General features: G+C 39.0%; 1 protein-coding gene across 2 annotated transcripts in view; it reads right to left on the bottom strand.

Moving 5' to 3' along the window:
* SEMA6A (semaphorin 6A) overlaps nucleotides 1-21866 on the bottom strand; it is a 181452-nt gene that overhangs the window by 53962 nt on the left and 105624 nt on the right. For both annotated transcript variants that reach the window (XM_069087846.1, XM_069087847.1), the window contains exons 6-11: nucleotides 21321-21422; nucleotides 16188-16278; nucleotides 8784-8903; nucleotides 8023-8111; nucleotides 6954-7171; nucleotides 1754-1885 (exon numbers count right to left, since the gene is read on the bottom strand). In XM_069087846.1, coding sequence (XP_068943947.1) covers nucleotides 1754-1885; nucleotides 6954-7171; nucleotides 8023-8111; nucleotides 8784-8903; nucleotides 16188-16278; nucleotides 21321-21422 — 752 coding nt within the window. The remainder of the gene's footprint in view (nucleotides 1-1753; nucleotides 1886-6953; nucleotides 7172-8022; nucleotides 8112-8783; nucleotides 8904-16187; nucleotides 16279-21320; nucleotides 21423-21866) is intronic.

Raw genomic sequence — 21866 nt, 5'->3', positions numbered from 1 at the left:
TCTCTCTCTGTCTCTCTCTCAGGTTCAGGATAGAGTTCATGAGATAGCCACTTCCTCTACATCTTACATCTTAAAAATATTTCAGTTATGAAGAATAGTAACATTTTCCTCCTAATTTCTCATTTATTCTTTACTGCATTTCTTCTCCCCCGTTTTCTCTCCTTTCTTAAAACCCCCAAACAGAACAAAATAAAACCCAAGTTTATCTTACTTAAATTATCTCTGTTACCTTCAAAGGCAAAAGGATTCTTAAGAAATGCTTTTCTTCTCCTTTAGGATATAGGTACTTCATGGCTTTTTGCTTAAATGTATTTACCCTTACAGGTTTCTCTTGTTTACTCTATTTACATTTCAAAGTTTCTACTCAGCTATCTGTTTTTTATCATAAAATTTTGAAAGTCTTCTATTTTAATAAAGGTTTATAATTTCCCTTGTGGAATCAAACTGAATTTACAGGCAAATTATTCTTGGTTGTAATAAATCTTTATCCTTTGCCTATTGCAATGTTATATTCCAAACTTTTCTCTCCTTTATTATAGTTAAAGCATTGTCTTGACTGATTTTGACTGTGCTTGGTAGTTCAGGGTTCCTTTCAGGATGTGATCAGTAGATTTTTTTCTATTTTGCCCTCTGGTTCTGATCTGTAAAATGACAAAGTTGGACTCAAGGACCTCTAAGGTTTCTTTTGGCTCTATTTCTATGATTCTCTATGGACTTGGGTTCTGCCAGCAGAGAGAAGTCCATTTCCAAGTCTGGGGATTATGCTACAGACTAGCCAGGCCCAGGGACTTCCAAAGCCATCCTTGATCTGGAGTCTTTAGGAAGCTTATCCTTGAGCTGGTGTAGGAGTTTAATTGTCCTAAAGCTCAAACTTTGGGGTTTGAGATCTCGCCACTTAAAATGGACCAGATATCCCAAAGTCAATTTTACCAACCCGGACTTTGAGGGGAAGGTTCAACATATCTATTTGGTACTTCATTAAATATTGAAAAGTAAAAATTGCTTGAAACATATAATGTTACATCATGGCTTGAAATAATCTGCAAATGGGTGCAACGGGAGAACCTCATCATCTCTAGGGAATCCCCTTTCCCTTTGGACTCTGCACTCAAAGTGTCAATGATATCACCACAGCATGGTGGGAAAAGTGCTCGATTTGGATGGAGTCAGAGGACCTCAGAGCTCAAGCCAAGCTCTGCCCCTTACTACCTGCATGACCTCGGACAGGTCACTTTACCATGGTTATCTCTTCTGTAAAATAAGGAAAGAGCTGAGCCAGATAATATCTAAAGTGTCTTCCAGCTCTAAACCTATGTTGCTTTGATGACCAAATGGAAAGCTGGTGGATCTGGTTTTACACCTGACAAGGTGGGTGTCTTAACCTCTCTGACCTTGGTTTTTTATCTGTATAATGAGAAGAGTTGGAGTAAATGGTCTGTGAGGTCCCTTCCAGCACCGGTTAAGTCCAGTTTTAAAAAGTTAAGCACAATGTTAGCAAGTGCCTATTCTTTAATTAAGATAGCAAATGGTAACCTGACACCGAAACACAGCAAGTGTTTCGTACAGGAATCTATTTTTAGATCTCACTGTCATCTATAGTTTGCATTTCCAACACAAAATGGATTAGCACATTTATCCATTCAATATCTGTTTATCAGTATCATTATCTGTTCTATAAATGCTTCTGTAATGTATATGTTCTGTAAATATCAGCATTTCTGTCTACATCAAATTACAGAAGGGAGGGGTGTACCTGGGTTTGGGAACCCGCTCATCAGGAACTGGTGTCCATGTGGAATCTGGAGATTTCTGTTCTTTGAATCTCCCAGTGAAAACATTGGCAATGTCAACCATGTCATAGGCACAGACCGCAGACCCAGGAATGCTGCAACATAGCATTTCACAGAAAGTGTTACCTGCACAGTAGTGATGGGTACATTTTGACTCAAAAAACATGCCGTATTACACTTTCTAATTTGAGGGCTTTGACTGAAAGAGGTTCCTTAATGTGACGATTTTTAGCATACAGGGAGTGGGGGGATTTTCTCCTGTTGAGATTTCTGTTAATGTCATGAGTTAATTACAATAAAGTAAAAGATGGAAATATCTCTTCTTTTTTCCTATTCCCTCACTGTCCTTTGAGACACTCATGCCTTTTTATACCCTTTGAACCTCATACCACTCGAGCAATAAAGGGAACAATCTACCATTTGGCTATTTAAAAGTTTCTCTATTTCCAGATATTAATTGACAATCAATAACCAACAGAATTCAACCTCTAGAGAGTGTTTTGCATGTCAAACATCCATGAAGCTAAAGTACTCTTCAATCACTAGGGCTGACCAATACTTTCGTGTTTATTTGGGTATACTTTTGAATAACTGCCTATCTCCAAGAACTAATCCTCTCCATTCTGGTGCTCAATGATTCCAAATGTAAAAACATTTTAAGTCAGACACTGTAAATTTAAATTTTGACTTCCTGTTTATCTGCATAAGACTAAATAATAACCATATAAGCTACTACAAAGCACTATGCAAATACAAAGTACTATATAAATGCTAAATAATAATGATGATAATAATCTCCACCTATAATTACATCTTTGCAAGATACTTTTGGAAGGACTTAGAGATTTTTCTTCTTCAGTGGTGGGAAGGCATGAATTATTCATTCATCTCTATTTATTGTTTGCACATAAACTCATGTTTGTCTGAAGGTAGCTAGTGCATTTTGATCAAGTAAATAGCAGGCACCAGCTGGCTGAAGGTTTTAATCAGGCTTTTAGGTAGTGGACTATTACACTCCCGAATCAACTAAAGACTTGGGGCACTAGCCCTTTTAAATGTGGGAACATTATCAAAGAGCTGAGAAAACCAATTTTGGTATATTGCATATGCTGAAATGATATGGAAAAGATTTCACAAGTGATTATGAGAATTTTATGCCCTCTTAATTTCATAATACAATTATTAACATGTTAATAATATAAATAAAAAGAATATGATAAGTGTTTTAAGTAGATTTTATACTGGAGGAGAAAAAGTAGGCAAAATTTAAATCCTGAATTTTAAAAAGTGATTGATATGTCTTTTCATCCATTTGCATATCTAAGACAGAGATTTCCTTTAAACATTCTAGAATTGGAATCATTTATAAAAAACTTTTTTTCCCTATATTCCTTTCATCAGAGGCAGCATGTCATAGTAAGTAGAGAGTTGGCCTCCAAGCCAGGAAGACCAGAGTTTGAGTGCATACTTTGATGCATGCTTGCTGTGTGACCTTGGGCAGGTCACTTAATTTCTTGGTGATCCAGGCAGTGCTCTAGTACTGTAAATGGCAGAGAAAGTGCCAATCTGAATTACGAGTGGCAGTTTCCTCACTCAGGAGTTCCCTATAGCAGTGAAATCAGAGATTCAGTCTCTAACCTTATCTTTCCATATCTCCCAGTGATAAAAATGCCATATGACTTATCTTTATTTTGTGAATTAAAATAAATTTTGCTTTGAGAATTTCATATCTCTTAAAATAACTAGAAACCCCTTAGGTAGCTGCCAAACCACAATTTTTAAAAAATCACATTTGGATCTCACAAGGAGACTGGGTATATTTATGCAGGAAAGTCATATGTGCAGGTTTTTTTAATTGGACTGAACAAATGTCGATTTTGAGGATATAGAAAGGGTTACACGGGAAAATGGGCATTCAGTTTGTGTGTATATATACATCCACACATATATAAATACCTAAATTAACTACAAAGGACTTAAAAAGGAAGATGCTATTTGCATCCAGAGAAAGAACGGATATATTTTCAAGGAGCAATTTTAGAAAAATACCTTATATGGGTTTCTACAGCACTCAAAAGCCTGTTACTGTAGATTAGTGGCAAAGTGGCCATGAAATGGTCAGACTAAAAGGCTGCTACAAAGGGGACTAGCCTAGATCCCCGAGTCCAGACAGGACGATCCTTAAAACAATGTTACACAGATAGGTTCCTATTGATAATGATAATTGATAAATAAATGATCACAGAATTGAGATTCCAGTCTTCCCATTCCACTGTTGAATGTAACAAGGCATTTGGATATGTTTGGATTAGCTGGCCTGCCAACAGAGTAAGGGGCTTAGCTCTTACTGGGAATTTTGAAATGTGCAGTCCCAGACAGAGGCAATGGCCACTCACTTCTTATCCTGAAAGAGACTAGAACTATCTGAATCTTTGAGCTTAAAGTCCACAGGATGGACTTCCTGCGGCAATAGGAGCTTTTGAAGGAGTCTGTCAAGGAGCTGAGGAGGAGGAGTATGCCTGTTGGAGACAGATGGGATAGAGTGGAGAGAGGAACAGCAGCAACAGGGCCATGCTGATTGGGTTCCTGCAGCTGTCTTGCTGTGTTATGTTCCAGAACTGGGGATTGAGATAAGCCTCAGGGCAAGCTCTGCCTTCTGAACTCAGAACAAAGAACTCAGGCTAAAACTTGTAAGATATGCTGGTCCCTTTAATAACACCCTGGTCACTTAAGATGTGAGGAAAACTTCAGAAAGATTTTATGTTTTCCAACTTTCCTTTCCCAACATGTGCTTGCTAATAGGACCTATTATGTGATTTCCCATTTTCCTTTAAGCTGTTAGTTTTATCCTGATTTTTCTTTAAATAAAAGCCATGATCAATCAAGAATACTTTGTACTCCATGTCTGTATATGTATTTCATGCAGGGAAAGGGAAAAGGAAGAATGTCAGTGACTAATTAGAATTTATAGAGTTAAAGAACAGATCCGATGGTCAGATTTAAGTTTGGCCTGAGAGAGGTGGGACAATATGAGAGGATCTTATGGTAATGCTTTTTATTAATAAGTTATATTTATAAACTCCCTAAAATAGCAGAGAAAGTAGACAAGGACGTTTTGCCCCTAGGCTTGAGAAGGAGTCTTTGCTATTTAAGCCCTAGACCTAGACCTACAGGCAAATCTCTGGTCTCAGACAGAAGAGGAAAGGTGGATGATGAAGACCGAAAGTAAGCTCCCTTGGACCACATCGTGGGAGAATAAAGGTGTGTTCTGGGAGAATTCAATTCCCCAAAAGCCTACAGGGGGTAAAAGTGAAAAGACCTTCTCAGTCAAGTTTTCTCTATAGCGACACCTACTGGTTATACTAACAATCCTTTCAAAGAAAAAAATCTTACTGATCTCCAACAGAAAAATTCATACTATAATTTGAACTCATTAGTTCATGTTTACACACTGGAAAGTAGCTGGTCACTGTTCTCTCTCTATAGAATTGAAAGACACATCATCTTTTAACTTGTTCGTTTCATATCATCTTTTTAACTTCAAGGATGAACCCAATTTCTCAAAATTTCTTCATAAAAACTTTTACCTATGATTTCATCATCACTTGGATCAATTGTCCTTTTGGATCCCCCCAAGTTTTCCAAATATCTCTTGAAATAAATAACATTACATAGAATCATAGGACAGGAAGTTATCACTAGAAGGGACCTTATTCATCCCCATAATTTTACAGACTTTTTTTAAAAAAACAAAGAAATATGGCCCAGCGAGGAGAAGTGACTTGCTCAGGGTCACACAGCTAGAAAAGAGCAGAGTTGGAACCTAACCTTAGGTCTTCTGGCTCCAAATCCATGATACCACCCATTTAGAGAATGGTATTCTCCTCAGAATACCACAAGTGCTACACAGAGCTGAGGTTATAGTCCTGCATATTCTGCTCTTATAAATAGGCCCCGAATTATGATCACATTTTACACAGAAGCATCGTGCTTCTGTTAGGCCATGAATGATACATGTCAGGATACAGAATTCAAAACCAGGAATCCTCATACCAACTTTATTTTTGGAATATTTTTCCTTTATTCTTGGTAGAGTTATTCATCAAGTTATTTAACTTTTTCTATGCCTTAGTTTCCTGATTTGAAAACAGAGAATAATTAGGTTTAGTAATTGTTGAACTTCTTGAATAGAATGTTCTAGAAATATAAATTAAATCCATAATATCCCAATCTCTGGCTCTCAAATTGTCCTTGAGGTCCATTCCAAAGGATAGCTTTGCAAGCAAAAATGTCTTTTACTGACGATCATTTTGTACTTCAGTAACTAAATATCCTTGGATAGCCTGTAAGATGTGTCTGACTTCTACCAAATTATATTCTAAAATATAGTACTGACGATCTGGTGTTTCAGTCACCAACCCACATTTTAAAGCATTTTATGGAGAAAGAATGTGACCTCCAGATAATTTACTTTCTCCTCTGTCCCCCTTCTTTTATCTCTTGTTAATTAATGTTAGAGTCAGTATGACAAGTCCCTCACTCCCCTCATTCATCAGCTTCTATTGCTTATTCCTCACCTGAGATCATATCCCCTTTATGAGGCCAGTTCCAAGGCAACTAAGTATAGGGTCACACCCAAGAACCTGCAATCTGTGTCTGCTTCAGAAATAAGCTACTTGAAAAGATGAATATGTAAGTGACTAGGGGGCCATTTTCATGTAAAAGTCCTTTGTTATAATACACAGAGGAGAGGTATTACAGAGAAATCCATGGCCAAGCACACTAGTCTCCATAATGTTCAGAGATGCCTAAAAAAAAAAAAGGCAAATAGCTGTTGTATTTGTGCCAATTATCTCTTTAAAATGCTAGTCACCATCTCCTTAAGAGAGAGACAAAAACACAGGGGACAAAGATTAAATTGAAAGCATGAAAATAGCTTAGCGACTCATTCCTGTCTTAAACCCCCCCCCCAAACACGCACTAATCTAATGTGTGCTTATAAATCACAGAATTTATTGATGAAAACTGGGTATTACCTGCTTTCTAGACGCACATAAGTGAACACTATTTTCTCATGCTTGCTAATGTGGTACATTTTAAGAGAAACCTCACTGGAAAGGGCAGAAATAGACAAGATAAGGTCAGCAGTGACTGCACAGTTACCTGTTATAAGGTGTCGAGAAGGTTGCTAGGACAACATCACGGCCATTAATATGGATAACATCTGTAACTGCCTGCAGTATGTTGAAATAAAAATGCGAATCCCCGGGAACTGAGCAGTTCAATCGAGCCTTGAGAAAGGAAGTCCACTGTTTTTCCAGAACTCTTTGTGATCCTCCCATGTCATTCTTACAAACCTGAGCGACTCTTGGAAAAACCACCTAAATCAGGCAAAACACAAGGGGAAGATGAATGCACTTGGACTGGGAGAGGGAGGACCTTAGCAGCACCCTGCTTTTCTTTAAAATTGAGCTGGAACAAGGCACTTAATTTAAGCCTGTGTTTCTATAAGCTGTGGAAAATAACAAACTGGAAAACTCAGCTTTGGAACAGTGTGCTATAAGAGATAAGGCTGTGGCATTTAATACATAAATCCTTCAAGAGATCAGTTGTCAACCACATTAACTCATTACCATATGGATGGCTGCTTAACTTTCTATTTCCTCAAACAAAGGCACATTTTACATTAAATATCCCTGCAACCCACACTGACAGCCTCTGTGCCTCATATCTCTGCTCCTTAAAAGGTTTCAGATTTAGCTGGTATTTTATTTATGCCCTCTACCCTTGGTGACCTGAATCATTTCATTATGTTTATCTGGAAAGCCATTGTGCCCAACTGTTTTCATCCAATATTCTTAAGACAAAAAAGGAAAAGCCAAAGCCTTCCTTTGCTTACTCTCTTTATCCTGGACTCCCTATTGTACTTGAAAGTCAGGGATTTTTTTTTTAAACTACATGAAGTTTTTGGAATTAAACAAATATGTGTGGGTTCGATTTTTTTTTTTTGTAGAAATAGTGTAATAAGCCTTCAAATCATGGAGTGAATATTGAGAAAGCAAGATGTTTCACTCTGACCAAATGTGGGCCTCAGCAGCAGGACCTTCTCAAAATGATGACCCTGTCAATATGATTTATGGCTCTCATTGCGAGGTCATTCATAACAACATTGCTCCTGAAGTGGATTCCCCAGGGCCTTACAAAGGAAGCCACAAACATTCTCCTCACTTACCTTTCCCATGCTGTTGTATTCCACAGCAATTTCCCTAAAGAAGAAGTAGATATAGTCACCATAATCCACTGCTTGGACAAAATATGGTTCTGTGAACAAAGAGACACTTTGGTTGGGGATATATGATACAGGTAAGAGAAAAAAAAAAAGAATTAGCAATTTATCCTAAAGCCCACGTTAACTAAATACTTAGGACCATTAGATATTTGGCAATCATGAATTCTAATGACCTTATAAGCAAAAATGTGGAGAATCACATAAGGCACATGGACACACATATTATGAAAAGTCAAAAGTGATCCTACATAGCAATGAGAAAAGACAAGTTGTGACAATTTCCACCATTTTATTTTTTTAACCAAATACTTCAGAATACACTGTACACACATTTCTTAATGTGGCTGTGAATCTTTCATAGCCTTTACTTCATTGCCCCACACTCTTCTGTTCCTTATGCCAACCTACCAGTGAAATATGATGGTTCTATCATATGGGACTCTAAAATGAGGCTTTAAAGCAGAGGAAGATGAATGTAATATATTTGATTACACTGACATCGGTAGTTTTGTTAACACCTCTGGTAACTCATGGGAAGGAAAAAACGGAGGTAAATAAATCATCTGAGATAAAAGAAGCAATTTACACTTTCCTATCTGTCAGAAGCTATTGCTATTGTCTGGAAGGACTTGAAGTCTCCCAATAGACTCGCATTTTTTTCCTCCCTTCCTTTCCTTCAGCCCTCCTTTTCATTGTTTACTCACCTTTCAACCATTTTGAGTCATGTTTGACTGTCCTCAGGGTTGGGCTGTCTCCAAGACTCCGATAAATGACTGCATCTATTGCAAGGAAGTCAGTCACTGTGGCAGAATACAGTTTTCCATCTTAGGAGAAGAAAATAATGGTTAGAGGGGAGAATAAGGCAGAGAAAGAAGGGAATAATGTAGCGAAGGTGTGGAGAAAAGTCAGGCAGATTGCCTTCTGATGTCAGGTAAATGAGAAAGGACAACTGAGATAATCCTGTCTGTGAAGAGGGAAGCACCCAAATCTTACCCTTATCGAGTGAGATGTTGTGAGATTAAACTTAAAAAAAAAAATCCTGGTAATTTCTAAGTACTTGCTCTGGTATAGAAGGGCAAATGACAAATTTTCCTGGCTCTGCTTGATTAGAAGGTACCGTGTTTCCCCGATAATAAGACCTATCCCGAAAATAAGCCCTATTGAGATTGCTACTGTAGTGAAGGTGATCCCCTGCGCTGCACCGTCCCCCCCCCCCGTAAAACGCACGCCGCGCTCTGAGCTGCATCCAATCAGAGCTGCTGCAGTGAGCGCGTCATCCTGTTCTTCCCCAGTGATTTGCTTATTGAATAAAGGTACATTTTTTTGTTCACATTTACCTGTTTATTAAAATTGCTGTCAATGTTCATTAAAATAAGCCCTCCCCTGAAAATAAGCCCTCTGGTGTTTTTCTGTCCAAAAAATTTAATAAGACAGTGTCTTATTATCAGGGAAACACGGTACCTAAATAATACCCTGAAGTTCATTCTCCTTGAGTATGACTGCGGCCCCAACAACAGCAGGTAATTAGACGTGACTGAAGTTGGAAGAAGAGGCCACTCATATCACACATAATTACAAGTACAAATGCAATTAATAGAGCAGCCTTTAACCTGAATAAGTGAGTGAAATGGAAGAAGGTGTGGGAAAGAGATCAATTAATCAATAAGTACTTCCCGAGTGTCTGCTATGTGTGAAGAACGGTGCTAAACTCTGAAGATAGGAAGATACAAGCCATACTGTCCCTGCCCTCAACTCTCCTGTGTTCTAACGGGAACACACACGTGTTTGCATGTTCACATGCATGCATGTACATGTATGTATACACATATTCATCCACATATGTGTAAGTTTTATATATACATACATATATATATATAATATAAATACTGCTACAGCTTGCAGTAAAGAGTCTAATAGATATGAAACCTGTTTCTGATTTTTAATGGGCTGTCCTGAGGAGGTAATGAAGCCCCGATGTTTCCACAAAATCCCAAAGTCATACGCCAAAACCTAGCATTTCTACAGCTTTTTAAGGTTCACAAAGCACTCCACATATCTCAGTTGATCCTCACAACAACCCTGTGAGGCAGGTGCTAATCATGACCCCCATTTTATTGATAAGGAAACTGGATCTGAGAAAAGTTCAATGATTTACCCAGTGAAATCTAGCCAATAAGTGTCTAAGGTAGAATTCAAATTGAGATCTTCCTGACTTTAAGTCCTCCTATATTCTATCCACTGCTACCTCCACTTAGCTCATATCTATCTATCTATCTATCTATCTATCTATCTATCTATCTATCTATCTATCTATCTATCTACCTACCTATCTATCTATCTATCTATCTATCTATCTATCTATCTATCTATCTATCTATCTATCATCTATCCATCCATGTGTTCATTCATCTCTCTCTCTCTCTCCCTCTCTTCCTCCCTCCTTCCCTCTCTATTTCATCACAGAGAAAATAGGTAAATACTAGAGTTCACTGAATAGGGAAATGAAGTGGTCAAAGCTGCTTCAAGAAAATAATTTTGGTAGCTTTGTGGAAGATGTATTGCAGTAGGGAGAGGTTTGCAGTAGAGAGATCAAGTCTCTCTATTGAAATAGTCCAGGTTAAATAGTTCAGAGCCTGAACTAGCATGATAGTTGTGTAAATGGAGAGGAGATGTATGTGAAAGATGTTGTAGAAGAGAATTACAGTATTTGACAACTGCCTAAATATGCAGAGCAAGTGAAAGTGAAGGGTTAACAATGATTCTGAGATTGCAAAGCTGGGTGACTAGAAGAATGGCAGTTCCCTTGACAGTATAGACAAAATAATGAATTTAAGTCTCCCAATAGACTTGCATTTAGACTTAAATAATGGATAACAAATAGACAAAATAATGAATTCTGCTTTGGATATGTTGATTTTGAAATGCCTATAGGACATATAATCAAAATGTCCAGTAAGCATGTGGTACCAGAGCTCTGGAGATAGATTAGGGCTGGATCTATAGAAATCTGAAAATCATTTACATAGAGATGCTAATTGAACCTATGAGATATGATGGCAGCAAAGAGAGAGTATAGTGGGGGAGCCAAGTGTAGAGACCCACAGCCTAGCCTTGGGAGTACACCCATTAAATCAGATTCCACAGGCTTTAAATAAGAAATAGGAGTGAGCAAAGGGAGTAGAGACACTAGTGTAAACTGCATTTTCAAGGAGTTTGGCCAAGAAAAAGGAGAGAGAAAATAGAATGATATCTAACTGGGATTATGGGATTTAGTTGGTTTTTTTTTTGTTTGTTTTGTTTTGTTTAGATAGAGGAGACTTAGAAATATTTGTAGAAAGCAGGGAAAGAACCAATAGATAGATAAAAGCTGGAAACTTAGAGAGGTAATGACATGGGGAGTGGCAATCTGCTGGAGAAAATGGGAAGGTATAGAGTCAAGAGTACAAAAAGAAGTGGCCTTGATGACAAGGGTCATGTCAAAGACTCAAGGAAAGTAGGGGATGATGTTAAGGGAGTAAATATGCCAAAGGAGATAATGTGATTTGCTAACTTCCGGTCAGCTCCCCTGGATCCAAGTTACCAAGGATCACCAGGCCTTAGCACCTGCCCTACAGATGAGCTATCCTAGATGTGCTGTCTATTCCAATTAGAATATGAGTCCCTTGAGAATTGGAACAGCTTTGCTTGGCTATTTGTATCCCTAGTGCTTAGCACATACAAAACACTTAATACGTGCTTGTTGATTACTCACGAGAATAATCACATTGTACAGCTATCAAATCACCAGATTTATTAGGACAAACAAAAGTCATGATTTTGATGATGATGATGGTGATGGTGATGCTAGCTAACATTTACATAGCACTTTTGTTTGTAAAGCAAACACATGTTGTTTCATGTGGTCCTTACAACAACCTAATGCAGTGGCTCCTATTCTTTTCTGCATTTTATAGATGAATAAACTGAAGTTCTAAGAGGTTTTGTGACTTGCCCAGAGTCACACAGCTTCTAAGGTAGGATTTGAATTCAGGCCTTCCTGATTCCAAGTCCACAAATATATCCACTGCTCCAACTAGTTGCCTAAATTAAATTATATTTAAAAATAGAAAGTCATTTTGTTGATGTATTTTTTAAAATGCATTATATTCTTTCAGGAATGAAATGGCAAAATAATTGCGCAGTTTATTTTCCATTAAGAAATTGCACATTTATTTTCCATTCCTTAGTATAGTCTATTGTTTAAAAATAGCTCCCACAAATCATTAAAACAAATCTTCCATTATCTACATCATTTTGCTTCTTCAGCTTTAGTTCAGGTAAAAAGCAAAGGCTTTGCCTTGCTATATGCCCTCTTTCAAAAAGCATTGACATTTTAATTGGTTCAGAGTAGCCCTAAATAATTCTCTGCACTTAAGTAGGGCCCATGAGGCCATTCACAAATAAGAAATGCTAATGAGCCAGATCTACCTAGCTACTCACTTCAATACTTTTGATTACATCAAAGTGGTCCTTGAAAATTGCAGCCCCTTCACCCCTTAGTAGATAGTACTTTGTGAGTTGCTGTGACCCAAAAAAAATCCATCAGCTCAGCAACCTTCTGGCAATGAGTTTCTCCACATTTAGCACATTAGACATACCAACTCTGAGTCAGTAGACTCAAAGAATTTCCACCTGTTAGTTTTTGTTTCAGAGATTCTTTGCTGGTATTGTCAATAAAGATAGGAACCCATGATTGCCTAGATACCGTTAAGTACATATGCACACATATTTGCACATATGTGCCCCAAAATGGAAATCAATGGCTTATTGTCTATAGCTCTTGAACTATGGAAGGAGGACCACACAACATTGGGAACTACTTTGGCACCCTCCCCTAGCAGAAGCCATCTGCCAAGGCTGTGTGTGTGTGTGTGTGTGTGTGTGTGTGTGTGTGTCTACTGGGGTGGGGGGTGGAGAAGAGGGAGGGTTAATATCAGATTTAAGGCGATACTGTTCTACGAGTTCCATAAAACCTTGACTTTCTTTGAATTACTTCCAGATTGCCTTCTGTATGTCCCACTGTGATGCATACATATGAATATAAGTATGTGCACATACAAGGGCAGGGTGAAAACCACCACCATTTGGCTATGGTGCCTTGAGTAGGAATAAAACAGTTTTTGATTGAATCAAATTAATCAGAACTGAGTGTGAACAGGGCCTGTAAACCTGCTTCAATCAAAGCCATTGTGTGTAAGCAACTGGACCACACACTAAGCAATTTATATAAAAGGAAGAAGCTATCTCAGAATGGGGAATGGGGTGGGGTGAGGAAGGGTTTTGAGCAAGTAGAGGATTGAGCTGTGGTAAAGAAGAGGGATATTGAGGAGAGTCATTGGCTTTGCAGGCATCTCAGAGAGGAGGGTATAGGCTATGGCAAATCCCAAGAAAAAGCCGAATCTTCCCACAGCTCCCTTATCAGATTCCCAGTCACTATCATATAATTTTCTGTTGTTTTTTTTTAATCCAGATATTTCCTGGAAACTGAATTTTTCTTCTACCACAAAGAGGTCAAGAGTTAATCAGAAACAGATATAAAAGTAAGGTTAGGTAGAAAGTCCAGTGTCTTCTTAGATGTTAGGAATTTTCCTAACTGGAGGTTCAAAGTGTTTATAACTAAGCTTATAACATTTTATATAAAATAACTCCAAAAGACTTAAGAGGGACCTAATGAACCATTCATTTTATTGCCCCTAGGCTTAAAACTAGCTAATTATTGTAATAAAGTATCACATATACATACATACATATGTATGCCCATATAATTATATATACATAAGCATGTTTAAGGGGGAGTCCCTTTCAGTCATAGCCAGATTTGGAGGTGAAGTTCCTTTATATGTGAGCTACTTACATATCTAGGTAGGGAGAGGTCCTTTTAGGTATAAGTGATTAATTTATATCTCCTTAAAAATATGAGGTTTTGAGTAATTAATTAGTATATTAAAGGGCCAAGAAAGTCACTAAATTTTTAGCAGAAACAATGAACTTGTTCACCAGGCATAGGTTACCTCTGAACCTTTTCTCTAGCCATTCTTTGCTAAGACCAAGTAAACAAGTTTAGAATTTAAAAAAAAAAAAAAGAAACAAAACTGGGAAGCCTAAACCCCAGAGCCATTTGGTAATTATTTGGCAAGGGGTCATTGCCTGGTTATGGCCTAGCCTACCAAGATTTGGGAAATGTATTGGATGATCACCATAAGTTAGAGTGAGGTCTCTCTCACTGAGGGGATTTTGCCTTGAACCAGGAAGACTAGGCAAAGGAAAAGGAAAATATTTTCCTCTGACTTCAAGGGTTCCCAGTAAGGGACTTGAGGATACAAAAAGGGAGACACTTGTTGGTCTTAAACTAAGAATCTCTATTCTTTCTGAAAAAGAACAGCAGAATCCCCAGGCTGCAGCTGAGCCTGAGGTTGGAGCTGGAGGTGGTGAAAGCTACAACTGCCTCTGCAAGCCCAGGGCACAGTGAACTGTGCCATGCAGCAAAGATGCCATGGCCTGTGAAGGGCAAGCCCAACTTATCAGCAGAGATGCTGCCTATCAAAGATGCCATGCCCAGCCGGGAAGTTCATGAGGGCTCCACAAAGAAGAAACACCAGCAGTGGGTTGTCTTTGCCACATATCTATCCATATCCTTAAAGCACTACATAAAGGCTAGCTGTTCTCCTGGGATATCAATACTTTCAGTTGGTGTCCACTGTCCCCATGTATTTTTATGTATTGCCCTGGGTCACAAAGTTAGTAAACATCTGAGGCAGGATTAGCATCCATATCTTCCTGACTCCAACTCCAGTTCCCTATCCCTATGCCATCCTGCCTTTTCCTACCCTGTAGCACACAGGATATGCTCTTTCTACATACCTGCTAATTTCTCTGCTCAAACTAGGTGCACAATTAATGGATCAGCTGTAGTCATCATCCTTCCTTGCCACTAGTTCGTGTAGGAGCTGTGCAATTGAGAAGATCCCAGGGCATTTCTGCTACCGGCCCTGTTCCTGTCCAAGGCTCCACACAGGGCTCTGGGACTGTAGCATTCATATACAGTGCTGTTCCACAGTAATATTGGGCCCTAGACTAGATGACCCAGGGAAGGCTTTTTTTCTCCCTACAATATATGGGTTGGGGAATCAGGCCCCTTCAGGGTATAAATAAGGAAGTGTTAGCTAACCTGCTTTATAACAAAAGGCCTCATTTCCCCCTTCTTCCCCACAGACACCACAGTGCTAACTTTTCCCTTTTGTGAAGGAAATTATAGCTAACTATCCCATACACTCCACCATTGGCTATTATACCAACAATTTTCTCTATACCCACCTCACATACACAGCCAATAATGAATTCTTAAATAAAAATCTGAAATGGAAATCAATAGCTGATCATTTATAGCTCTTGAGCTGTGGAAGGAGGCTCAATCCACGGCTGGGAACCTCTCTTGCATTTTCCACTGGCAGAATCCATCTGTCAAGGCTTGGTGGGGTTAAAATTAGGGGTGGGAACACCATGGCTCTTGAACTCCATAAACCCTTGATTTCTTGTGTATTATTTCCAGATTGCCTTCTTTACGCCCCAGTGTTAATAATCATCTCTGATGGATTTAGGACGAACCTTGCCCTCTTCATGCTTTTGCTATAATGCCTGGAGTCTGCTGGTATGGAGCCTTAAGGCCTTTTGGATTCCCCACATCCTCCTGAGTGAAGACTCTCAGTCCATTTCAGACAATCCACAACGACTCAGAGAGCCCAATCCTGTAGTAGGCATTGGCAGGGGGGAGCAGCGGAAGGTGGTACTCAACCTTCTGTGCTAAAATGGGGCAGTGTACTATGCAACTATCTAGTCTGAAAATCACAAAGGAATGAATCAAGGTGACAGAGAGGAAAAGGGGTAATTTTCAAATTAATCACCAATGAGAAGGACACTATTAGTTATAGTTGACACCTGGGAATGTAAGAGTAGTTCTGAATTCACAAATACCCCCAAAGGAGATTTATATTGCCAGGCTTAGATCTATGAAATGAAATGAAATGTAATGATTAAAAAAAATCCCAGCAAATTTAGGGCAGATCATTTACCTGCAAACAGGGCGACATTGGCATGCTTGGCATCGTAGGGGCACCTGGCCATTCCACTGAACTCATCACCAAGGGAGTCGAGAGTATCCATCTAAAAGAAACAGTTGCTTCTATTCAGTAACAAGAACTGGCTATGTTTGGGATGTTCTGGAACCCAGAGCGTGCAATGTAGGTCTCTATCAGTAAAATGATTATGATTATGGCTATCATCCGGACATTTCAGGACCAAATAAACCTTTTCTTTTCTTTATTTTTCAATGACCCACAAGTCTGGGTCATGCGTTATATAGGAACTTGCCTAAATTTTTGGTTTTTCTTCTTCCTATGAGACCTGACCCTTGTAGATCAAATCTCAGAAGAATCAACTCTCAGCACTTTTCCTCAGCTTTAATTTTTGGAGAAATATAGCATAAGTAATGTAGAACAAGGAATAGATGCAAGCACAATAATGGAAGCCATTTTGACCTACTTTAAATTGATTAAAGAGGTGTAAGGGACCATATTATTTATCTAGACTAATACCCCACCCCCCCACAAGAGGGAAGTAATTTGTCCAAAAGCATATATGAAGTTGGCAACCGAGGCGAGACTAAAACCCAGATCTCTGGATGCCCAGTCCAGTGCTTTACTGTCATCAAATACTCCTTCCTTGATCCATAGAACCTCTCTGAAATGTAGCATTTCAGCGATTTTAAGTGCCCCCCCCAAACTTCTCTATTCCATGATTATTAAGCATTTTTATAATCTTCTTGATATGAAGTTCAAGAGTCATCGATTCTGTGGAAGGCAGTGTGCTAGGGTACGGGGGACAAAAAGATGAAAACAATCTCTTAACGTGTTCATATTCTGTGAAAGTATACAACACGTGAGCAGATAATTATGTAAATAAAGGGTAATTTGAAGGGAGAGCACTAACTGGAATGGAAGAGGTGTGCCAAGAATAACTTTGCAGTCATTTTTCATGGGAGGGAGGAGTTGGTCAGCAGGAGTCCCATTCTTCAATCCCATGTACTGTTCTACCTGTTTTGTACGACAGGAGGCTTTGTAAGTCTGCTTCTAGGCATGCTTGATGGAAAAGCCTTGATCCCCAACTTCGAGCTACAAGCAGATATTCCATTTCTAGTCCACTAACCATATGGTGAAGAAACAGATTTGTGACTGACTGCCGAGTTGGAACTGGCCCTGACTGGCCAGAGTGAAATCCTCTTTCCTGCCTGACTTCATTTGAGTGAATAATCAATAACGGCTGTAAGCCTCCATGTGGGGATAGCGTGGACGGCCTAACTTTGGGGTCAACATGTGGTCCATGAATGTAAAGACCTGCTGCTGCTTCTATTTTTTCCTGACTTGGGTGAAGAAGTATTGGAGATAGAGTAGCCTAAGCTGTGATAAAGGTCGGAAGACCTGCCAGAGGTCTGAGAGGTGGAGCTCCCACCTTGTGGAGATCTGATCTTAGTCTATCAGAACAGCAGGTGGATTGACCCCAAAGCCAAAATACCAGGTCCTGCCAGAAGGAGAGATTCATCCATTGGCTACACTGCATTTGGGAAGTGAACTTGACAGGGCAAACGCTTTGAAGAAATGCCTTTAAATTTGAGCCCACTCTTTCCAGAGGCCAATGTAGTATAAAAGAGAGCACACTTCTGTTCTTGTCCTATCATCTTGGTAAACATATTCCTATACAATCTAAGTGATGTTTATTAGTCAAAAGATACCAGTTTGCTAGTCACTGACAACTGATACTGGGAAAATACACTAGAATGGACACTTAAGATTACTTAGCAGAGAAGAATCATCCCCATTCCTTTATAAACCAAAGGGAGAGATTGAATCTTGTTCTTTCAGGACTGATTCATCAGTGTGAATTAGAGTTGGGATAAAGGAAGGGGAGGATGCTAAGTGCTTTACAAATATTGGTATGTTCTATTATTATCCCCATTTTACAACTGAGGAAACTGAGGTAAACAGATTAACTGACTTGCTCAAGGTCACACAGCTAGGAAGTATCTGAAGGAAGATTTGAACTCAGGTCTTTCTGTCTCCAGACACAATGCTCTATCCACTGACCCACCTAGATCTAAAGATCCTTATTGTCTATAAAGACTACACTTAGCTATGTTTCATTATATGTTTGAGTCCTGGATACTTCAGTACAGATAAGGAAACTGAGACATAACAAAGTTAAAAACAACATGCTAAATGATCACTTGAATTAGTTCAAAGTTTCCAATGTTATCCAGGAAAAGGAAATTATCTCAAGGAACATCAGGGAGGACTGTCCAATTGCTAATTTTGGCCCCGTCTCTTGTGAACACTCTCTGTGATGTAATAGGTCTGCTCCACTCCTGAGAACTTTGAAATGACCTTTATTAAAGCTGTGGACTTTTTAAAATTGAAGTTGAGAATATCATAAAACAACAGTATTTTCATAAAAAAAATCCTCCTAAGAAAATATGACTGTCGGGTTCTGCCCTCTCCCCACACCTCACTCCATTTTTACTAAAGCCTTTTGCTGATATTTTATCTGAACACAAGTTTCCTGTTGAACTGTGACAGACGCTTTGGTCTGAGGCTCTGGAAAGGATTTGAGAGTGGGATTTTGCCCTCTTACCCAGAGCAGTGCACACTGTAAACTCTGCATAAAGGAAACAAAAACACTTGGGGGAGGGGAGAATTTCTTCTTTGTGTACCTACTTCTAAAAATGTGGCAGTAGCTAAATCAGAGCTCGAAGATAATGTGAAATTGTCCTCTGCTGATTTGGATGTTTGGAAGGATGTGGAGATTAAACGGTATCAGCAGAGTAGTCTGTGCCATAGAGAAATCCTATTTCCATGAAATAAGAATTAATCCATGCACTAGTCATAAAATCTCAGACTTAACAGCAACCCCTGGGAAATTAATTCACCATAGGGTACAGATAATTATACAAATAACCAACTCAACCTCATGTTGAAGTTTCAAAGGTTTTAGTGAACAATGGGGGAAGGTGTGCAGAGGATAACAGACTTAAAAGCTGGAAAGGTCCTTAGAGGCCATCAAGGCCAAACCCCTTCATTTTACAAATGAGGAAACTGAGCCCAGAGATCACAGCTTAGGTTCTTCATCCTTAGCCTTAATGGCTAAGCATCAGCAAATCTATTTCAGGTTATAATCTTTCCAACACATTCACCTTCCTTGAGGGGCACACAGTGTGTATAAACCAAAGACAGAGTTCAAGAGTCAGAGACCATGAAAAAAATAATCCTCCTTTCTCCATCAAGTTATTCTAATACATCTTAAGCTCTTAAACCATGGGACTTACACAGTGGATGATCTGTGTTTTTTTCCAGTTATGTAGCTATTGTGTCCAAATCTTTTTACAGATATTAATAATTTCTGAAAGAGACACTTTAGGATAAAACACTGGACTGAGTATTCCTTCCCTGGAATTCTACATTCTAACTCCATCTGCTCCTTCACCTTATGCTTCTGAGAATAGATCTTCTCATGTCATGCCCATGATGCCTCAGTGCCATCCATATTGTTAAGATTATGGGCAAGGAAAGTCAATAAACGTCTTCTTGTGACTTCCTACAGGTCCCTAAGGTATTTCCCAGCAGGGTGGGTAGTTCAAGCAAAGATGAGTAAGAATCAACATGGATTATATATCACGAGGAACAGAATATCTCAAAAAAGAATAAGTAAGACCATTTACATACTTTATGTTGCAATGCCAAGAAAACTTGCATTTATAATAAAGAAGAGCTTTCCAGCATGGGATTTATTAGGAGAATTAATCTTAATGAGCACTAAACAATGACAAACAGGAATTGAATACTAAATGGTGGATTTGATTTTGAAGACCCAGATGTTTGCTATGGGACAATCAATTGCAAGTGGGGATGTGTTGGGGTAGGGAGAACAGGATGCTGCGTATTACAGCCTAATACCTGGTATCAAAAATATGACCAGTGGGAGACGAGCTGGTACCCAATGCAAAAACTTCCTTCGGGGGACTAGCTGAACAGAAACAAAGACAGGGCTGCAGCATTGGTCAGCATATGTATTGGCATACTTTCCATAAGGGGGTCTTTACAGTTTTTAAACCACAAAGGAAAACGGGGGGGGGGCAGCAAAGTGAAACAGATGGAGATGGGCTCATATATCAGTGCTGTGGCTTCTGCTGCCACTACCCAGGATGTTAAGAGCTCCCTATCTTCTTCAGGGACACTTTTTAAAAACAATGTAATCAGGATTCATTGGAAGTGTTGCCTCTCAGAGAAATGGTTGGAAATAGTCTTTGTATAATGGACAGTGTCAAGTAAGACACTCTCCTTGTCATCCAATTACAAGGTGAAATTAAGACTTTCAAATTCTTCAAAATTGCCTATGCAGAAGTACACTTGCGATTTCAGATGTATGTTTTTGAAATCAGGAAATTCTCATAAAACAAATGTGTTTGGGGTGTGTCTATGTGTGTGAGGAGAGAGAGGGACAGGGAGGAAGAGAGGGAGGGGAGGAGAAAAGAAGAGAGAAGAGAAGAGAAGAGAAGAGAAGAGAAGAGAAGAGAAGAGAAGAGAAGAGGGGAGAAGAGGGGAGGGAAGGAGAGGAGAGGGAAGGGGAGGAGGAGAGAGAGGGGAGGGAAGGGGAGGGGGAGAGGGAGAGGGAGAGAATAGAAATAGAGCCAGAGAGGGAGAACAGAAGAAGGAAAGAGGGAAAAGGAAAAGAAAGGAAAAGAGGGATGTGACAGGTGAAAGGAATAAGGGGACAGAAGTGGAGAGAAGAGGTGAGGAATGTTGAGGTCAGGAAAGGAGAGAAGAGAAGAGATAAAGGGAGGAAAGAAGAGACCAAGACAATATATTCACATTGTACTTATTGTAAACCATGTATTAGTCAACTGGTTAAAGAATAGGGTCTTACAGAAACTAACTTTGCTCTGTAGGATCCTTAAGGATGTGTCAATCAATCCTGATCAAACAGGAAGCTGGGAAGCCTACTCTCAAGCTCACTCATGTGGAGCAGTACATTCAGTTGAACAAGTGAAAAGAAACTGGGTAGTGTTAAATTACAGTTCTTAGCTTGTTGCAGGTACAGAGTAAATTACAAAGTGCCTCCTAACCATGTGGTTCCAGACATATAAAAGTAACATTTACCTTATAGTTTCTGCAAGAAGGGTTGAAGGCATTGGTTCCACAGACGAACAGTGTATCATCATTTTTCTTTAGAAGAACTTTAATAAAATTGTGACATTCATCCTGGGGGGAAAATAGTTCAAATGTATTTTTTTCAGGTCAATTTCTTTTAATAGAACCCATCATTCATTTTGTATTCTGATCCATTGTCATAAAGGTTAAAATGAAGGAAGCCTAGCTGCTATTTTTCTATCCATATTGTTGTTCCCAAAAGATGATGGTGACAAAGAATTTCCATTTTATTAGTCAATCAATGAATTAATAAATTTTTATTAAGGGGCATCTTAAAATGAATGCCTTAGAAGGGCAAACTTAGAATGCACATAGAACCACTATACTTAGGTGTTGGAAAATATATAAAATCAACTCATCAAAAAGCAGTTATTAAGTATCTCCAGGCACTGAGTTAGGTGTTGAAGATACAAAACCAACCCCTTCCCACCTTTTCTTCCTTCTGTCTTCCCTCCCTTCTTTCCTCCCTCCCTTCCTTCCTTCCTTCCTTCCTTC

Source organism: Petaurus breviceps, unplaced genomic scaffold (genome assembly GCF_028583685.1).
Source record: "Petaurus breviceps papuanus isolate PSGF00001 unplaced genomic scaffold, PetGlider_PUasm1.0 183, whole genome shotgun sequence".
In the NCBI taxonomy this organism is placed as follows: domain Eukaryota; kingdom Metazoa; phylum Chordata; class Mammalia; order Diprotodontia; family Petauridae; genus Petaurus; species Petaurus breviceps.
Note: the sequence above shows the minus strand (reverse complement) of the source record. Positions and strands in the feature narration are given on the sequence as shown.